We start from the raw sequence: 18,468 nt of genomic DNA on the forward strand, positions 1-18,468 counted from the left end.
ACCAGGAGCTTTGGCACAGTTTGCATTTTCTCTTGCGTGTCCCCAATACGAGAGTTGCTCATCTTTGGCCATGAGGACCTTGACCCGCGTGGCTCTGCTCGCTGTGCTCCCCGGGGGTCTCCCCTCCTGCGGGGCTCGGGGGCGTGTGGGCTGCTCCCATCGCCTCTTCCCAGCGACTCCCCGCCGCGTCCAGCAGCCGGCACGGCCTCCCCGAGCGCTGCTCCCCGTTGTGCAATGCAGGGGGGGGGGCGGACGGCTCCCCCCTAACCCCTCCTTCCTTTCCCTTTTGGGACCAGCGCTTCTGAGGTCCTCCCCAGACGCCTTTGGTCTCGGTGTGTGGCTTTGGGCTTGGCGTGCCCCGGGAGAACCCAGCAACATTTCCAAGGCTTCCTTGCCCCGAGAAGGGGAGAGGAGCGCGCGGCCGTGCGTGCGTGCCGTGAGACTTCGGGGCTGTACCTGGGGCTGCTGCCCCTCTCCTCGGCGACCCCAAGGGAGATGTGGGGGACTGGGTATCAAAAGCCACTCGCAGGACATGCAGGAGGGGCTGTGAGTGGGTTGCAGGGGCTGTTGGCACCGCGTGCGGTGCGCGGGGCTCGCACCCTGCCGAAGGTGGAGCGCGGCAGCGCCCTGGCCACCAGCCAGAGGCAAAGAGCTCCTTTGTTTTCCCGGAGAAGTGCGAGGGATTATATTCCGTTGAGCTCACTTGGTCTCCCACTTCTTATTGTGCGGCAGACATGTAATCATCTCGTTCGAGGAGCTTAGTTAATTGTTGACAAAATAGAAGCGGTGGCGATGGGGAGGGAGGCTGGGGGGGTGCTGGGGTTGGCCCAGCTTTGCCGAGTGGGGGTCCGGGGCCGTGCAGCCCCCCAGCCCGGCAGCGCAGCGCTCACCTCCCCGCACCTCCTGCGAGCAGGGAGGCTGCGTTGGTAATTGTTGTGCAAATGCAACGCTCCCTGCAAGCTGTGAACCAGGCCAGGGCTCTGTTTACACGGAGAGGCAGCCAGCTTTCCAAGCGTAATGAGTCAGCTCGCGGAACAGAAGGGGCGCAGAATTAATCTGGCATCCGTCTGGCCTTTTCTCAGCTGAGCAGGTTGCCGGAGCTCCACGTGAAGGGGTGGCTGCCCCGGCTGCAGGGAGCCACGCCGACAGCGAGAGCGGGCAGAGGCTTCGAGAAGGCGCCGGCGGCGTGGGGCTGGGTTTTGGGGTCGGCTGCTGGAGCAGAGCGAGCTCGTGGAGGGCAGAAAGCAGAGCTGTTGGCTTTGAGGCTCCTTGACCGAGTGCGCTTTGATCTCCAGCGCCAGGCTCAAGGCTTTGGAAATTCCACTGCGTGGACTTTGGGTGGCTGCTGGAGCAAATCCCTTGGGGTGGGCGACGGTGGCTTGATGCGATGAGGAGCAGAAATGCGGGGAGGCAGATTTCGCCTCGCCTCCTGCTCGTGCGAGAGCCAAGGGCTGGGGCTGCTGAATCTCAGCACCGCCTGCAGCAGGGGGACGTGGAGAGGCCTCGGTGCTGCAGGAGTAGGAGGGCGCCCAGCCCCGGGACTCCTCGCGCTGTCTGCGCCGCGCTGTGGGGCTGGGAGGGGGCTGGGAATCGCTTCTGAAATCCCTTTAAAAAAAAAAAAAAAAGCAACAACGCCAAAAAAACCCAACCCACAAAGCAACCCAAAGGGCTCTGCAGGCTGTGAAGCGTAAATGAACAGCCTGAACGACGGCGGGATTTCCAGGGTGCTTCTAAAAGGCAGCGCTGAGCAAAACACTGCTCGGGGGGACCCCCAACGCCCGCCCCCCTGCCTGCTGTCCCCGTGGGGCACCCGGTCCCACATTTGGGGCTGCCCCAGCTCCGTGGGACCCGTGGGGTCCGGGCCGTGGTGCCCAGCCCGAGCAGGAGGCTCCTGCCTTCCCTCTGCCTTCCCTCTGTTTTCCTTCCCTCTCCCCGCCCCCAGGATTCCCAGTCTTGTGATGCCGCCCTGCGTGACTTTGTTCCTGGACAATTTCCTGCAATTGTAGCCGTGCAGAGAGCCAGCCGCTGTTCTCAGAAGTTAATGGGCGCAATGTGCAGCCTCGTCAGGTGGCGATTAGCTGGGGAAGAGTTCCCCAATGCTCATTGCTTGCTCTGCCTCGGTGCGGGCGCAGCCAGAGCCGTGCCGCAGGAGCTGCCGCGGGTCACGGCGCCGTGCTCCGCTGCCGCACCGCTGCTTTTCAGCCCCTGCTCTCAGGAGAGGAGATATTTTTGTTCACCTAAAAAGGCCTCGCCGGCCTTGGCTGCAGCCCGCCTTTCTGATCCCTGTTCCAGCTCATGCCTCGCTGTATTTCAGCTGTCAGTTGTCTTTTCAGCCCTGTAACCAGGCAACACATGGCAGGAGCCGGGAGCGCTTTGTTACTCCCCGAACCGCCCGTACCTAGGCCAAGGCGCCGCGGCCGCGCCGGTGCGAGGGCGAGGAGCCCGCGGCCCACGGGAGCACTCTGCCTCGGGGTGATTTTGAACCTCGTTCCGAGAAGAAAGCACAGAATTGTGTTTGGGGAGCAGGTTTGGGAATCCGGCGAGGTGCGGAGAGGTGCGGGCGGTGCCGGGGGCTCAGCCGACACAGCCGGGCTCTGTCCCGTCCCGCGGCCGTGCGCTCGGGGCGATGCTGCAGCAGAGGAGCAGGAGGAGGCTGCTCTGTCTGGGCACCGTCCTTTCCAGGCCTCCCTTGCACGTGAAACAAGTTGGGTTTGCAGCGACAGGTCCCAGCCTGCTGCCGCCCGGCGGTGGTTTTACCCGCGTGTAGGTGCTCGGCCGTCCCGCTGCTGCCCGGGGAGAGCTGGGTCCATCCCCCGGGACGTGTCCTGCCTTTCTTTCTCCCCAGTGGATTATCCCTCTGTGATGTCTGACTTGTCTTTTCCTCTCTCCAAACAGACGGTTGATGATGAGGCGATGGCAGCATAAATGAAGATCAAGTAAGGAAGGCAGAACGATGCCCAAGGGTGGGTGTTCTAAAACACCACAGCCAGAAGATTTCTCTCTCAGCAACGACATGGTGGAGAAACAAACGGGGAAAAAGGTAGCGTGGCTTCTTGACTTGCCTTCCTGTGGGGATGCTGCCCCTCGTGCCTGATGTCTTCAAGCCATGCCGGTGTTTCAGATGGCAGCAGCTTGCCTTGGGCTGCTACCACCTGAACCCAGCCTGGTCAGGTCCTGACTGGGCCTGAGAGGAGGCTGCTGAAAGGAGACCTGAGTCTAAGGGTAAATACATCCGTGCTTCTCCCCTTCTGTCCCACACCCCGATGCTCATTTAGTTCCAGGCCTGCTCTGTGCCTCCCCTCGCAGCTTTTCCAGGCCCTTCCCAGCGTAGGGGTAGCTCCCGGTAACCACTCAGACCTTAAAACACAAATCTAAGCCCACCCCTTTTGTGTTCTGCTATGGAAACAAACGCCACCCCCTTCCCTTTCACCCCCTTGCTCCCTCTCCTCGGCACTCCCCGGGGAGCGTTTGGCATCCCTGGCCGTGGCGCTGAGCTCTGTCACAGCCACGGTGCCACAGCTCGTGCTCTGCCCCTTCCCCCGGCTCCGACGGGTGCTGCTGGCAGCGCTGCTTCTGTGCTCGGGGCGTGAGGTCGTGTTATTGACGGGAGGAGGGAAATGACAAACAAGCGGCGGGGAAATCCCAGGCAGAAATGCAGGTTTCGAGCACGCTCGTGGCATCGGCCCCGTTCCCCTTTCTGCTGCCGCGCGTGCGTGCAGATCTGCTCTGGGATCCACGCCGAGGGGTTTGCTGCTCCCACCCGGGGAGGCACCAGCATTTACCTGGAGCCCAGGGAAGGCAGATCCGGGCTTTGTGGTGCCACGTCAGGAGCTTTTTGTGGGCGCAGGTGCGTCGGGAGGGAGCGGATCGGTGGTGCTGTGAGTCAGCGCCCATCCTCCTGCGCCTGCAGCTCGGAGGCCGCGCGTTATTTACGGGCAGGGAGCTGGAGAGATCCTCCAGCAAAATGACTCGGGCACGAATAACATCCTGCTTAACGTCGAAAGGCCTCAGCAGGGATGGGGAGCAGCCCTCCTGCTCCTCGGATCCGCTCTCAGCAGAGCTCTCAGGGTTTCTCCCCCAGCCCCCGCGGTGCCGTGGCGCAGCGCCTCGCCCCGTGTCCCGCTGGCGCTGGGCTGCGGTGACTCAGGGCGAGAGCACGCGGCCCTCGGCCCCGCTGCTGTACCTGCCTGCCACAGAGGCCACTGCTCTGGATTTATCTCGCCTTTATCAACACTCACAAAAGGCCGAGTTGGCAACTTGGCACGGGGGGGCCCCCAGGCTCTCCTTCACCACCACCTTAGCGCGGGCACGGGACGGAATTGGCACGCTTGGGCCCTGCCCCTTGGCACCGGAGCCTCCGTGCCTCTCTGCTGGAGAGCTGGGGGCGAGGGCGAGCCCCTCCTGGCTGTCAGGGCCCGGGGGGGCCCCGCTGGTGGCCTCCGCAGCCCGGCGGGGCCTTATAAGGGCTGCTGCTGTGCTCAGCCCTGCCCGGCCCTCAGCCGCCGGCTCCGGCACGGCCCAAAGAGCTGCTGAGAAGTATGCGCGCCTTATATGAGTAATTCCGCGTCTGCCGCGGCTCCGCAGAGCCCCAGCGAGGACGAGAGCCCTCGTCGAAACCATTTCCTGACGTGCCCGGGTCCCACACAGCTCGCTGTGGGCTGCGGCAGGGGATTTCTGTCCTGGGGGGGGAAATGCTTGACGTGCGCCTTCGCTGCAGGCTCGGACTGAACACGGAGCAGGACGGTGCTGAGCCTGGGTTTGGGGTTTGCTCTTTTTCTCCCCCCTTGTCCTGCTTCCAGCAGAGGAAGGGGAGCCTCCCTGCCTGCCTGCCTGCCTGCTGGGGCTCCTGGCGCCGCACAGAGCGCGGGGCACACGGGTGCTTTGAGCCAGATGTGGGTGAGGCCGAGCAGCCCCCGGTGGCTGGAGGGGACTCGGCTCCCGCCAGCCTCCCCGAAGGAATTCAGATCCAGTCCTCTCCACGCTGTGAATGCGTTGTTGCAGCCTCAGTCGTGACGTGTTCAGACTGCCTGAAACCTCACACGCCGTCCCCTGGTTTTGGAAAGGCCCCCGGGGACGCGGTGGCTCCACCACATCCCACACGTCCTCTTGGTGGCCAGGTGAATTCTGCCCGTCCCCACGCATACTGCAGGGCACGAACCCTCCTCTGCTCCCCGGTGGGACTGGCTGGGAAACGACGCTGTGCTGCTGCTGTGTGACTTCAGGGAAGCTCCCAGCATCGCGTGCCTGCTGCACGGCTGCGTGTGCTGGGCACCTCCGGCAGCACGCACGGTCCTCCCGGCTTCCCGCGTCGCCGCTGCCTCTTGTCCTGCTCGCCGCTGGCTTGTGCAACCTGAAACACTTTCAACTCGTTTTGGAGAACAAAGGGCGCCGGGGATTTCCACGCAAGGCTTTGCATAAGCGGCTGGGATGTGAGTCAGGTTCTGCTGGTGGTGCCGCGAGAGCACAGCACGGGCGCCGCGCTCGGCAGCAGAGGCAGCAGTCCTGCGGGTCTGCAGGCACCGACGGCACCGCTCTGCTGAACGGGCAGAGGAGGAGGAGGCTGCAGGTACCTGGCCCTGCCTGGAAAGCCAGCTGTACTCACCCAGCCTCTCTGGTGGGCGTCCACATTGGCTTGCATGCTAATTTAAAAGAGTTACATGGTTATTTTTGTGCTGAAAACCCAACTTTGGGTAGCCAGGTGGCCTAGAGTGAGCCGTGCATGAGGATAGAAAGTGGTGTTAGTTCATATATGGCACAGATGACCCGAGCAGACTGCGCCGATCAGAGATGTTTGTGAGAAGAGGAACCAGCACGGTGCTGCTGAGCGCCCTGGCCTCCGCTCCAACGCGTGGCGCCCGGCAGCAATTCGTGGTGCACCCTTTTGCTGTAGCAAGCCTGTCTCGAGGTGGCTCCACGTCGTAACTCCTTGTATTCATACAGTAAATCTTACTAATACCGTAACGTGGCGGTAGGGGATTTCTCCTGAAGTCATGGTCTGCTGTGTCCCCTTTGCAAGGTGTCTTTTCTTAGCAGCGACAAAGGGGAACCTGCTCTCGTTGTGGAGCTCTCAGCCGTGCCCCCCGTGCCCCCAGCTCCCTCCCCAGCCACCAGCAAGAGGCACCCGACCGCCGAGAGCCTGCGTTGCACGTGGGTGCTGCTACTCATTTCTCTGCAGCATCGATTCATTTGGATTTGTTCCTTCCGTGAAACCCGATTCTTGCACCTTTCGGGTGAATCACAGCTTAGCCGAGATGCGAGATGACCTAAAAGTGAAAACGGCTTTTACTCAAGAAAAGAACTGCGTTCTTCGTTACGAGATTGGAAATAATTACAGAAGTAAAGCTTAAAATAAGAAAACGAAAGCAGACATTATCTTCAGGAACGTTCCTCTCCAAGCTGCCTTCATTCCTCCGCCGTGGCTTCGCTGCAACCTCTGCAAGCTGCCTCAGCCGGCCACTGCTTTCCGGGGAGCAAAGTTTGGATCTTCCTTGCTCCAGCTAGAATGAAAGGTTACCATCGTGCTGCTGAACAAATTAATCTTCAAAGGGGGGCCGGGACTGCCGCCGCTTCCCTGGTTCCTCGTGGTTAATTCTGCCGGCCTGGCTGGCTCAGCAGCTCTGCGCGTGAGGGCGAATGCAGATGGAGCGCTGCCCGAGCTTGCCCGGCGTCGGGACTCACGCAGCCAGTTCCATTTCCACGCTGGGCTCTCCGCGTCTGGGAACAGGTTTTTTGCCCAATTCCCTTCTTCTTTGTCTCTCCTCTACTGGGGAGTTCTTAACAAGGTTGCAATAACTTTGTAGAATGAGCTGCATGTTTACCCGTGCCGTGCTTTTTCTCGTTCCTGAGCGTGCAGAGCTCCCACTCAGCAGTCATGCAGCAAACAACTGACCTGGCTTCTAGTCCCTGCAGCCCCCCTGCCTGCAGGCTCAGGCTTTAGCACCTCAGCAGCGAGCGAAGCCCAGCGGATTGAGGGAGTTTTAGAGCAGGTAGGCTTTAAACAAGTTGTTGCCAGTAACAGTTGGCAGATTTCAGCTTGCTTCTGCCACGCTCCTTTTTGCGCTTTGCTCCTTCGGCTCCGTTTGGTCCTTGCAGCCCCCTTGCAGCCTCCCAGGGTGGGCTGCGAGCCTCCCAGGCAGCGGAGGACACGGCGGGTGCGCTCCAGCTGCTCACCCTTTGAAGGTTACAAACAAAAGAGCCGCGGTTTTTGTGCGCAGCACAACTGACCTCTCGCTGGAGTTCTCACCGTGGAGCTGACGTCTGGGAGAAGCGCGCGGAGTCGAGGAAATCCCGCCACGGGGTGCCAGGGGCTGGACTGCATCCTGGCCTCCTGCTGCAAAAGCAGGCAAAAGGTTCGTTTGTACTTAAATACCGGGTGGGAAAAGCAGCCTGAAAGGTCCGGGCGAGGAACAGGAGCTACAGACAGCGAGCACAGCTGCCGAGATGCTCAGCATCACCTGAGAAGCACCAGATGTGACCAGGACCTTTGGAGCCCTCCAGAAGTAGCTGCCTCGCTGCGAGCTGCCACCACATGGACCTGGCCGACCAGAGCCATCGGTGTTGGGCACGAGACTCCCAAATGGGCCTCCAGCAGTGGAAGAGGTGCTGGGAGTGCGGGGCTCTGAGCCTGCACTGCACGGCTGCTGCTGCTGCTGCCGCGTGGGCAGCCCCGGTGCTGCGCCCTTGTCCCAGCCCTGCCTGGCAGGGGTAGAAGTGCTGGGCTGGGGAATCCTGGAAGTGCTGTGGCAGTTTCTGAGGTGCACGCTGGGGCCGTGCCCTTGCTGTTGTTCCCACCCAGAGAAGGCAGCTTGGCACCTCTGCTGCCTGGGTGCTGAGCCGGGGATGCGCAGCGCAGCGTTGCTGTCAGAGCTTGCGTTGAATTGGGGAGGAAAAGGGCAAATTGGCCTCGTTGCATCGAGGCGTTCCTGGAAGGTGGTCGGTGGGAGGGCTGGCTGTGGGCTCCAGTTAGATGAGGAGGAATTTGGGGAGGGGCTGCGGAGAGGCCGACCTCTCCCCGTTCTCTCTGGGTTCTGGCTGCGAGCCGCTGCCGCTCCCTGGCCTCGTTGCCCTGCCCGAGCTGCTCGGAACTGGTGAGAGCAGCGGTGCGCAGCCGGCACCTTCGTGGTGCAAACCTAGTTTTGTCCAGGTCAGAAAAAATCAGACGACAGCACTGGAGCACGTGGTGTTCAGATGCAACCTGGGGCGGCTGCGTGAGGAAGAGGAGGAGGACGGGCGGTGGCGGTGCCTGCGGTGGAGCGTGCCCAGCTCCAGCCCCGCCAGCCGCTCCGCCAGCAGGAATCGGGCTGCTGAGCTCTCAGCTAGGTCCCTTTAGCTTGCTTTACCAAAAAAGGGATTCCCAGCCCCATTTTTTCAGGCCTTAGTGTTGCACTGGAACGTGGATGAGGAGGCTGAGCGTTGCGAGTGCAGCCGAGGAGGAGGAAGGAGCGATGTGTGCGGTGACGCCGTGGCCTCGTGAAGGCTGACGCAGGAGCCACCTGCCAGGAGTTGGCTGCAGGCAGCCTGGCCGGCGTCTCCAAATGCAGGAATTTCTGTCGGCTGCCAGCGATGCTCTTGTATGATCTGAAACATTAAGGTTCTTTATTTCATCTAACTTTGTACCTAGAGCCTGGGGTCGAGGTTTTGTTTGAAATCACGGAAACCGCTCGGTTTGGCCTCGCTTTTAGGGCAGCGGCACAGGGGTGAAACTGGGAGCGGATGCCTGAGCGGATAGCTTCTGAAATGCAAAAGCTGCAACTGCGTGACTTCGTCTGTGTGTGTTCTCAGCGCGTGGAGCCCCAGAAGTTTCATTTCTGCACCAGCTTTCTCACTGCTCCCCCGCCGCCTGCGTCGCTTCCCGCGCCTTCGTGCGCGCTCGCGGTGGCTTTGTGCTCGAGGTAGCTTTTCCTCTTAAAATCCCAGTAGGAAGAAGCTTAGCATTAAGCAGCTAAATCCTTCAACCTGTGCTGCCCTCCCTTCAGAAGCGTGTTTACCTGCTGGGGGGCTCAGAGCAGTGTCTCAGCCACCACAAACCATTTTTTGGTCTCGATGAGTGGGTAGAGGATGGGGCTGGCAGTGCTGGCTGCTGTGCCAGCCCTCGGTGCCCCTTCCTCCCTCTCCCTTCCAGAGGACAAAAGCCATTTCTTTCCCCTGTGGCTGCAGGGGGGCTCATTCCTGCTGCATGCACACCCCCAGCCCTGCGGGAAGGGGAGGAAAAGCGTGTCAGGAGGTTGGGGTGGCAGTCGGCCCCTCCACGGTTCGGGGAAGGTGCTCGCTAACACTGCTAACCTGCTGTCTGCTTTCTCTTCCCAGGATAAAGATAAAGTTTCTCTAACCAAGACTCCCAAGTTGGACCGGAGCGATGGCGGCAAAGAGGTGAAAGAGAGGGCCACGAAGCGCAAGTTGCCTTTCACTGTCGGAACAAATGGAGATCAAAAGGACTCAGATACAGGTACAGGAAGCGCAAACCCCGCCGTGGAGACAGGAGCAGTGGGGCTGGTGGGATGCCCGTGGCACCCGACGTTCACCCGTCGGTACTGGAGCGCTGCTCCACACCTCCTGCGGTTCTGTAACCGGAGGAAAAGGTGCTGAGCAAGAGGAGAGCTCCTGAGATGTCAGGAGCTGAGTGGATCTAGGCCCTCGTGTTCTCAGTAGCACACCTAACGGCACCGGGGATGGCTCTGGGGGGGGAGAAACCCCGTCCTGGGCTGGTGGTCAGCTCTCTGCTGGTTCTCCCTAACCCAGCTGTTGAGCTGCGGCTCCGGCTGGCCGAGGAGCTGCACTGAGCCTTGCAGTGCGAGCTTGGAAATCAGGGAGCAAAGCCGAGCTCCGTCTAAAAGCAAAAAAAAACCAGTTTCCTCCAGTTTGGAAGCTGGGAGGGCAAATTTGGGAAGGTCCCGAGCGCTGTCGTGGCCGCGCAGCTCCCGTGCTGGGCAGCGAGGACGCGCGGTGGTGGCGGTGCGTCCTCGGGACTGGCCGAGTGGTAAATCTCCTGTCAGCTGCTGAACTCCGTGTCCTGAGAGAAAGCTTCAAAACCTGAATTGGCGGAGCTGAACGCCAGCTGAATGGCATTTGTCCGCGTGGAGCATCACGGCGGTGTTCTTGGTGTGCGGACGGGCGAGAGCATCACGGGGTGAATACACCGCAGCGTGAGGCTGTGGGATGAAGGGCAGCCCCCAGCCCTCTGGGACCAGAGGGAGCCTGGGCTGGGGGCCCCCAGCTCACTCCCCAGGGATGCACAGGGGCACAGGGAGGTTTTTGGGTGGGGTTGGCTCCGGTGCACAGCGCGCTGTGCTCCCTGGGTGCGTGCAGGAGCATCGCCTCTGGGTGCCGGGGCACGGCAGTGCTGATGTGGTTTCTGAACCACGTGCAGCACTCAGTGGAGATTTGAAACCCAAACTCACTTCATGAAGGGCTGCCTGGCCCTTGCGGTCACCGGGATGTCATGGCCAGGCTCTGCCAGCCCGCTTCCTGGGGGACCAGCAGCAGGTGTCTGCTGTGCAGAGGGCTCGGGGCTCCTTCTGGCTGTGGAAGTGTTAGAAATGGTGCTGCCGGAGGCATCAAGAAGGAAAAAATGGAGAAGGAGCAGGCAGGCAGGGACAGCCCGGTGCTGCCACCAGGAGAGGGTCGTGTCAGATGCATCTTCCCCGTCCCCTCCGGGGCTCGGCCGAGCCGTGGGCAGGGGAGCTGGGCTCGAAGGCACGTGAGAGACAAACGGGGGCTCGACAGAGGCTGGCAAGGTGTGGGCGAGTCATCAGCAGCCGATTCGGTCGAGACCAGAGAGAGGAAGTGACTCAGCCCCTGGCGAGGAGATAGCGGCGGGGAGCTGCAGATGCACGGCACGCAGAGCCAGGCCGATGCTGAGCAGGAGCTGCTTGCTCTGCTCCGAGGTTTTTTCCTCCAGGATCCAGATGCCTGAGGTGGGAGAGGCTCCGCGGCACCGTGCTCCCCTCTGGCACCACCCTGCTGTGACCGTGGGGTCCTTTTCCTCCTCGGATGGGCTCGAGGAGGGCTTTCCCTCAGGGGAGAGGCCTGTTTGTGGCTGCACAAGGGTTGCCCACCTCACACGGGGCCGGAGAGGTGCCCCCAAGCCTGTGTGGGGTCAGTCAGTGTCCCACAGCACCCCCCAGCCACGTCCTGCTGGCACACAGCTGCAGGACAAAGGACAAAGCTGTGGTCTCGAGCAAGGGGGCTGCACCCCGCTGCCCCGAGCAGGGGCTGCTTTTTCTCTTCCCTTCCTAAACTTCGATTTCAGCCGCTGTGAGAAGTGGGATTGCAACATCAGCCCTGGCTGTGCCCATTGTGGGGCCGACCATGGAGGATTTGTGTAACGCAGCCGCGCTTCCTGGGCCTCCGCACGCGGGCTTTCGTGTTTGCCTGAGGACGCTTTCGCTGGGCTGCTCCACAGCCACGTGAAATTCAGCTGTAAGGATGTGGGAACCGGGAGAGGGCTCTTTTGCCTACAGTAGGATTTTTTTTTTCCCCTCTTTAAATGTTTAAGCACTACCGTGAAGCCTTGCCTGGGTTTCCTGCGGCGGCTCGACTGCCCTAGCACTGTGCAGCCGCTGTCCTCGTGGGGGAAAAAATTTTACATGAGTCTTTAAGCCTCCAGAATGCATGTTTTGGATCCAGCTCTGTGGGAGCAGCATCTCCTGCCTTCCTCCTCTCCCCTCGTGCAGCATCTCCCCGCATCCAGACAGCGCCGAGAGCCTACGTGCTGCCTGGCAGCAGCCAGACGAGCGCAGCCAGCTTCTCCCCAGCACTTCCAGCAGCCTGGGAGGCTTCGTGCAGCTCCTCGTTTCTGCGCCGTGCCGAAAGGAGGTTAGACATTAAAATAAACACGCACCAAAAAAAAAACCCACAGTTATGGATGTGCAGGGTGCCAGAGTCCGTAGTGGGGTGCTGGTTGGACCCGGTGGTCTTGAAGGTCTCTTCCAGCCCTAGTGATTCTGTGATTCTGTGTCAGCCGTAGTGGGGACGGCCTCTTTAGCTTGATTTCGGGCTGTCGCTCGAGTCCCTCGGCTTCCTGTAGGGTGGAGCTGTGGTCTCCGGGCTTTTAGTCATCGTGGGGGAGAGGAAGGGCTTCAGAAAAATCTCCAGGGCGCTTTGAGTTAATTTTGGCTTCCGTGAGCTCTCTGGGGGGCTGGAAAGACCTGGGTGAGGTTGGGTGTGCGGGGCTGTGCTGCTCCCCCTGGGTGACCCCCGGGGAGGGGAGGCAGGCGCTGGGCCTTAGGGTGCCCCTTAGGGTGCTGCTGGTTCCTGGTGCCTCCAGCCCCGCTGCCTCCACGCTGCCCCTTCGGCCTGGGCGACAGCTCTGGGGCAGGTTTTGCACATTTGCTGGCAGACTCAGAGCATGTAAGAAGCTCGGGTTTGCCCAGATCGTGTCCAAACCCTGCCGTTGCTAAATAACACCCAGATTTGAATCCACTCACTCAAAATCACAGGCGGAGGAGCCGTCCTGTGCCTGTGCTCGCTGGTGCAGCCGTGCACTGGGTGCAACGTGTGCTGCTCCGTGTGGGAGCGCATCACGGCTGAGCTGCGCAGCCCTGGCCTCAGCGGCGTTGCTGCAGAAACAAATGCCTCACTTTTAAAGTTCCCCGAACACCAGAGAAATTCTCATTTTGAACCGTTTGGTCACGCAGACTTCGGTTTCTCTGGCAGCTCTCGTGCTGGAGCCGAGGGCTTTGCGCAGCTGAGCTCTCCCCACCGCCTCCTGCAGGGGGAATGAGGGCAGCCAGCGGTGGAGGGGGGGACAGGAGGGGTTTGGGGGGGCAGAAGGGGTTTGAGGGGGCAGGAGGGGACTTGGGGAAGCAGGAGAGGATTTGGGGAAGCAGGAGAGGAGGGTGCAGGGGCCAGAGGGGTGCGAGGGCAGGAGGGATTTTGCATTCCTCATTGCTGCCTCCAGCGCAGCTCCCACTGCTTCCAGCTCCTGGCCAGGCTGGGAGGGGTGGACGCTGTGTGGTTTGGTAGCACTGTGGCTTTGGGTCATGGGATTTCTGAGCACCCCTTGGTGTTGGTGTTGGTGTTGGTGTTACTGGGGAGTGAGCTGAAGCAAGTGGCACCGCAGGCAGTGCTGGTGGGGACGGGCACGGCGTGGGTCGGGGTCCCGGTGTGGTGCCGGGCACGGAGCAGGAGGTGGCTCCTGCCCTGGAGGAGGGGGGCAGCAGGTTGGGTTCCCTCCCGTGCTATCGGGGTTAAAATCAGTGCCATCAGCCTCGGCTGTGGTCTGGTGGCATTTGGCATCTCAGCTTTGTGGGATGGGGGAGCACAGGCAGAGGGCGGGTGCGGAGAGTGTGGGCTGAGAGGCCCCGGAGCAAACAGCCCCTTCAGCTGCATCCGTCCCCTTCAAAACCCAGACATGAAAGCAGCATCGTGCTCCCGAGGTCCTGAAGAACGAGGTAGGGTCCTCCTGCTGGAGGGAGAGCCCCACCAGCACCGTCCCACCGTGGAGGATGGCTGCGGGTCGTGGTAGCGGCGAGCATGAGCGCAGGATCTGGCCTCGGAGCCTCCTTGGTGCTGATGAGAGCAGGGTACGTGGTGCTAATTACCGGGCTACCAAGCCCAATCACCCGGGTTATCAGCCGAGCCAACCCTCCTGCTCCATCCCTCCTGGACGTGGCGCTGGGCTGGCGAGGGGATCCGTGAGAAGCGAATCGCTGGCGGCTTCCGAAACGCATCTGCGTCCCCAGGCGCTGTTTGTGTTGCGCCTCTGTGGCTGGCTTCGGGCGGATGTGTGCAGCTGGGGGGGGACTCAAATGGGCTGCGCTGCATCGGGCCTTTCTTCGGCTGCATAATTTCAGTCCTTTTACTAAAATAGTCGAGAAACTGTTCTCACCTAGCAACCGGGGAGAGAGTGAATGTCAGAGCTTCTCCGCTTCTCGCTGGCTCCATAATGCCGGCACAGTGCGCCGGGGCTGGCACACAGCAGCCTTCAGATCACCCTTAGAAACTCCCCGTGTGCAGCAGCCATCTGGGAGGTGCCGTGCGGGAAAGCAGGTCGCTCGATGATGGGAGCTGCCATAAATCTCCCTCCTCCCCCCGCCTCACCTCCTTAGCATGCAGAGGGAGAGGCTGCAGTGTGCTGGGTCTCTGTGAACCCAAAATCTATCAATGATGGCTTTTTCTCTAATACAAGAGCTTTTATCAGCGCTGTCTGCGGAGCGTCCTGCCCCCCGCTCCCGGAGGGGGGCTGCGCGGGCGAGCCTTCCTCCCCTCCTGCTCCTCCTCCTCCTCCTCCTCCGGTTCTTTCGGCCTCGTGGGAAATGGAAAGCGTGGACCTGAATTCTCCCTCGGAATTACTCCTGTTTAACACGGAGATTGCTCTAGCTGATAGAAGCCCCGGGGGTGAAGCCTGTCAGCCGATGGCCGCCCCAAAAGCTGCGTTGACCCCCTTCTGCGTGGTCTGGGGCTGGGGGTGAGGGTTGGTGTTTGGGTGGCCGGCTATCTGGGGCATGGCATTAAACCTCTCTGCCTCAGCGATGCTCTTAAAGCTGCCGAGGCCACCGGGGGCAGGGCCTGCAGCTGCTCCGTCACCACTGAGCTGGGGCTGGGCTCTGGGGGTCCCTCTCCATCCTTGGGGCACCCCCCTGCCGTGCTGCCAAAGCAGACCCTGCTATGGTTTTCCCTCTCAGCTCCCTCTTGGCTGCCACGTAGCTGCCGTGCCACATCCCCTCCCATCTCTACCTGGGGATGTTCACACTGCAGGGGCTGCAGCACGTGCGTGAGCTCCCTGGTGCAGAACCTGCCTCCTGCCTGCGTCGGATGAACCCAAATACTGGGTTCCTCTGCTCACAAACCACTCACTATGGTTTCGGTGCCTTCGTGCCCACCCTGCTGCCCTCCTGCTGCCACCTCTCGCTGATCTGCCCGTGCCACTGCTGTTCAGCCTGCTGCTGTCCTCCCCGTGCTGCGTGCCGGTCCTCAACTCCCGGGGCACCGCTCACACCACGCCGCCTTTCTCTCTGCCCACAGACTCAGGAAGCCCTCTCTGCTCGTGCTCAGCTGCCAGCAGCGTGCAGAACCCGGGCGTGCAGCGTGCGAGCAGGGCTCCGGGTACAGAAAGTGTCTGCGTGCTCCAGCTCGGCGCTGCCCGTGCGGGGCCGGGCTGCTTCCCCTCGCTGGAGCTGGCGTGCGCCGAAACATCTTGTGCCCTGTGACTTCTGCAGTAGAAATGAGTCACTCTTACGCATGCCAGGCTGTGGATCAGGAAGGCAGAGGCTTGTGCGGTCTCTCGGGGGTGCAATGCAGTCTCCGCTGCTGTCTGTGCCGTTCTAATTTATTCTCATTGATCTGCTGTTTGTGTGCTCGCTCCGTGAATAAACTCCCAAATCCCGACCCGGGAGCGAGCCGGCCGGCAGCGTCCCCGCGCAGCGCTCAGCTCTGCGTCCCGAGCTGCTTATTTGGAAATGGTATTTTTCCTCCGGGTGCCACCTTATTTGCCTGTGCTGTCATGCCGGAGCCGTTCACACGGATGCTTTTTGCATTACAGGGTGCCACACACGGCAGTGGGGAGCAGGAGCTCGGCTGCAGCTCTCCGCGACGCCTGCACCGCGCGGCGCGCCAGCCAGCAACCTGCGAAGGTTTTCCCCTCGCGCCGCTCCCGTCTGGCTCCCGGCCTCGTCCTCGCTCCCCTTCCTTCTGGGGCCGAGGCTCAGCCCTGGCTTTGTACCCCCTGCGGAGGCAGCGCCAGCGTTGCGTGACCTGGAGCTTAATTCGGACACGGGAGCCACCCGCGGGGCTTTGTCCTGGAAGGGCGCTCGCAGTCGGCTGCGCAGCAGAGCGGCGTTTGTAGCCCAGGAACAAGGAGCAGTTCCCTGGCTGAGGCTTGGCCCTGTGACGGAGATGGAAGCAGGCAGCAAGGAGCTGATCTCAAAACGGGTCCCTGGTGGCAGGGCTCGTGCAGAGCCCCCTGTGCTCGCCCCTCCGGCGGGGCACACGCGTGGTGCCGCTGCTCGCACGGCCCTGCGCTCTGCCTCTTGGGGGGGGGCTGCCCTGCACTGCCTTTCCCAGCCTTAGCACAGCCTCGCTGAGGGGTTTCAGTGCCAAACAAATGTTTGACTCCTGCATGCCGAGGTGTGAGTTTCCCTCGGCTTGCTCCACGCTGCTGCAGGGCATTGCAGAGAAGCACTTACTGCGGGGAGCAGCCTGCAGGAGCCACTGACGCCCGGAGCTTGTGAGCAGAGGTCTTCGTGCAGGGTCCCCACGGACACCTGGTGACAGCCAGGCTCTGAGTGAAGATTTCCAGGCTGAAATAAAGCGGGCTTGCAGCAGGGCAGGGCCAGCAAGGGCTGCTGAGGGCTGTGTCACTGAGCGGGGCCACATCCTGCATTCCTGCTGACCCAGAGGCTGGCTGGGTGCTGCTGGAGCATCGCCTCGGGGTCGTTTCTCGGGGAGCACCACCAGGAGGAGGAGGCAGGGAGCAGGGAGGAATCTCCTGGTGCCTCCATGGTGCCTCCACCCCACAGGGCACCGTGCTCGAGCCCAGCTCCTCGGCTGCCGCCTCAGCCCTCGGCACGGCGCGAGCAAGCGGGAGCGCAGCGATCACTCTCCGGTTTATTTCTGTCGCCTGGATCACGTGGCTTTAATGCTAAATGTTGTGTGGAGGAGGACGATTCTCCAACTGTGGAGCTAACAGGAGTTTAGAGGTTTGGGGTTGAACTTCGCAGTCGTTTTTTGGAAATGGCAGGCTCCTGCTGACAACCTGCAGCCCCCGGCGTTGCTGTTCTGCCCGGGACTCCCCTGCACGCCCACACGGCCCCTGCCCCATGGGGCCCTTACACACGGGTTGTACGTGTGTAAGGTGTGCCCCACGCTGTGGCAGGGCTGGATGTGGCCGGGGCCTTTGCCACTGCTGGGATCAGACAGGGGCTGGCGGCACACACGGCTCGGCCGCGGGGCTCGGGGAGCTGCCCGGGCTGCCTGGTTTCCTCCCCGTAAGCACGTTGGGTTTAATTTCATTGTAAGCCATTCAAAAGCTATCCACTTGCCTGTGATCTGATTTCATCTCTAGCTCTGCTACCGCTGCCTGGGTGACCGAAAGGTGGCTTTGGAGGATCAGGTGGGGGTTCTCCCTCGGTGCCTGCGCGCGTGGAGGCGCGGTGCGTGCCGGCTGGGGCCAGGGCGGCCTCGGGTGCTGCTGACCTGCCCTGCTGGTGTCTGGACCCCGCACCCAAGGGTGCCATGAGAGCCCGGGCACTGCATGGCACCTGCAAGCACCCAGGGGCCAGCAAAGACACGGGTGGCTGATGTAAGCAGAGCCTGGAGTTGTGCAACCGGCTGGTTTCCGTAGCGAAGCGGCTCCCAGTTAGCGCGGTTCAGGTGCGTGGCTGGCGACTGGCGTGGGCCCAAGGCTGTTCCTGGTGCTGGGCTCCAGGGGATGACGTGGGGCAGCCGCGTTGTGGCTCCAGGGGGAGGTTTGGCACTTGTGTTCATGCCCAAACCCTGCTGGCTGCCTCCATCCAAACCGGGGGTGTGGGTGGGGACGGGCTCACCGTGCAAGGAGCCTGCACGCAGCTGACGTGAGTGGTGAGCTCTGCTCCAGGCACTGCGTCCCCGTTACACCACGACAGGGGCACAGAGGAGGTGTGAGCGTGGTTTGCTCTGGCGTGGTGGCCGTGATGGAGGGGAGGGAGTGCAGGGAACGGGAAGCTCCTGCCCGTGAGGCTGAGGTGGTGGCACAGGAGGTCTGGGGTATTTGGGCTCAGCGGTTTGGACTCTGTGCCTAAAAACAGAGAGTGAGAAACGTGCAGCAGCGTGAGTTCCCATCCAAGCTGCTCGGGGTTGAAGCCCTGTAAACTGGAGAGGGTTATCAGGCATGTACTTGTCTGCAGATGCTGCTTTGAGACTCCTGTGTCCCACCACTAACATTTCCTGGGATTCTCAAAATGCTGGAGCACAACAATGAGCGTGTTTTGATTCAGACTTCCACAGCCACGAGCTCCCTCGCCAACCGACCCGGTGCGGCGTTGTGCTGCTCAGGGTTCTCCAGCAGCATCTGAGCAGCCCTGGCTCGAGCCCACGATGTTTGAACCAGGACCTGCTCACCTGCACCGACAACTTCTACCCGTGTGGCCCCTGCGAATGCTGTTCCCGGCCCTCTGCACGCAGCAGGAGCCCTGCAGCCAGCCTGGCTGGGAGCGAGCTGTGCCAGCGCTTAGAAATCGACGGGAGCAGCGTTGGATTTTCCGCTCACACGCACCGTATCTTCCTTATGCTTTTTTGTGGGTTTAGGACAGTTGCCTGGTAGGAGGCACGCAGCTCGGCTCCTTGGCAAGGGATCGCGGTGCTGCTCTGCAGATCCATTTGCTGTCTCTTTGCTTGGCTGGCTCCTCGAAAGGAAACTTTCGTTTTTGTTTCCTGAGCTGCCACCTTGGAACTCGGGGACGCGTCCCCGCAGCGGTGCTGAGCAGCGTGCGGCAGCTCGCCGGGCAGGAGCTCCGGGAAGGGCTGCCAGCCCTCCTTGCAGGGGGAAAAGAA

General features: G+C 61.7%; 1 protein-coding gene across 1 annotated transcript in view; it reads left to right on the plus strand.

The window, feature by feature from the left end:
* Positions 1 to 18,468, plus strand: part of ANKRD11 (ankyrin repeat domain containing 11) — a 112,070-nt gene that overhangs the window by 77,979 nt on the left and 15,623 nt on the right. The window contains exons 3-4 of the mRNA XM_084294669.1: positions 2,896 to 3,040; positions 9,307 to 9,445. Of these exons, the coding sequence (XP_084150795.1) occupies positions 2,954 to 3,040; positions 9,307 to 9,445 (226 nt within the window). The 5' untranslated portion in view covers positions 2,896 to 2,953. The remainder of the gene's footprint in view (positions 1 to 2,895; positions 3,041 to 9,306; positions 9,446 to 18,468) is intronic.

The sequence above is a fragment of the Netta rufina genome (genome assembly GCF_964035555.1).
Source record: "Netta rufina genome assembly, chromosome: 13".
NCBI lineage: Eukaryota > Metazoa > Chordata > Aves > Anseriformes > Anatidae > Netta > Netta rufina.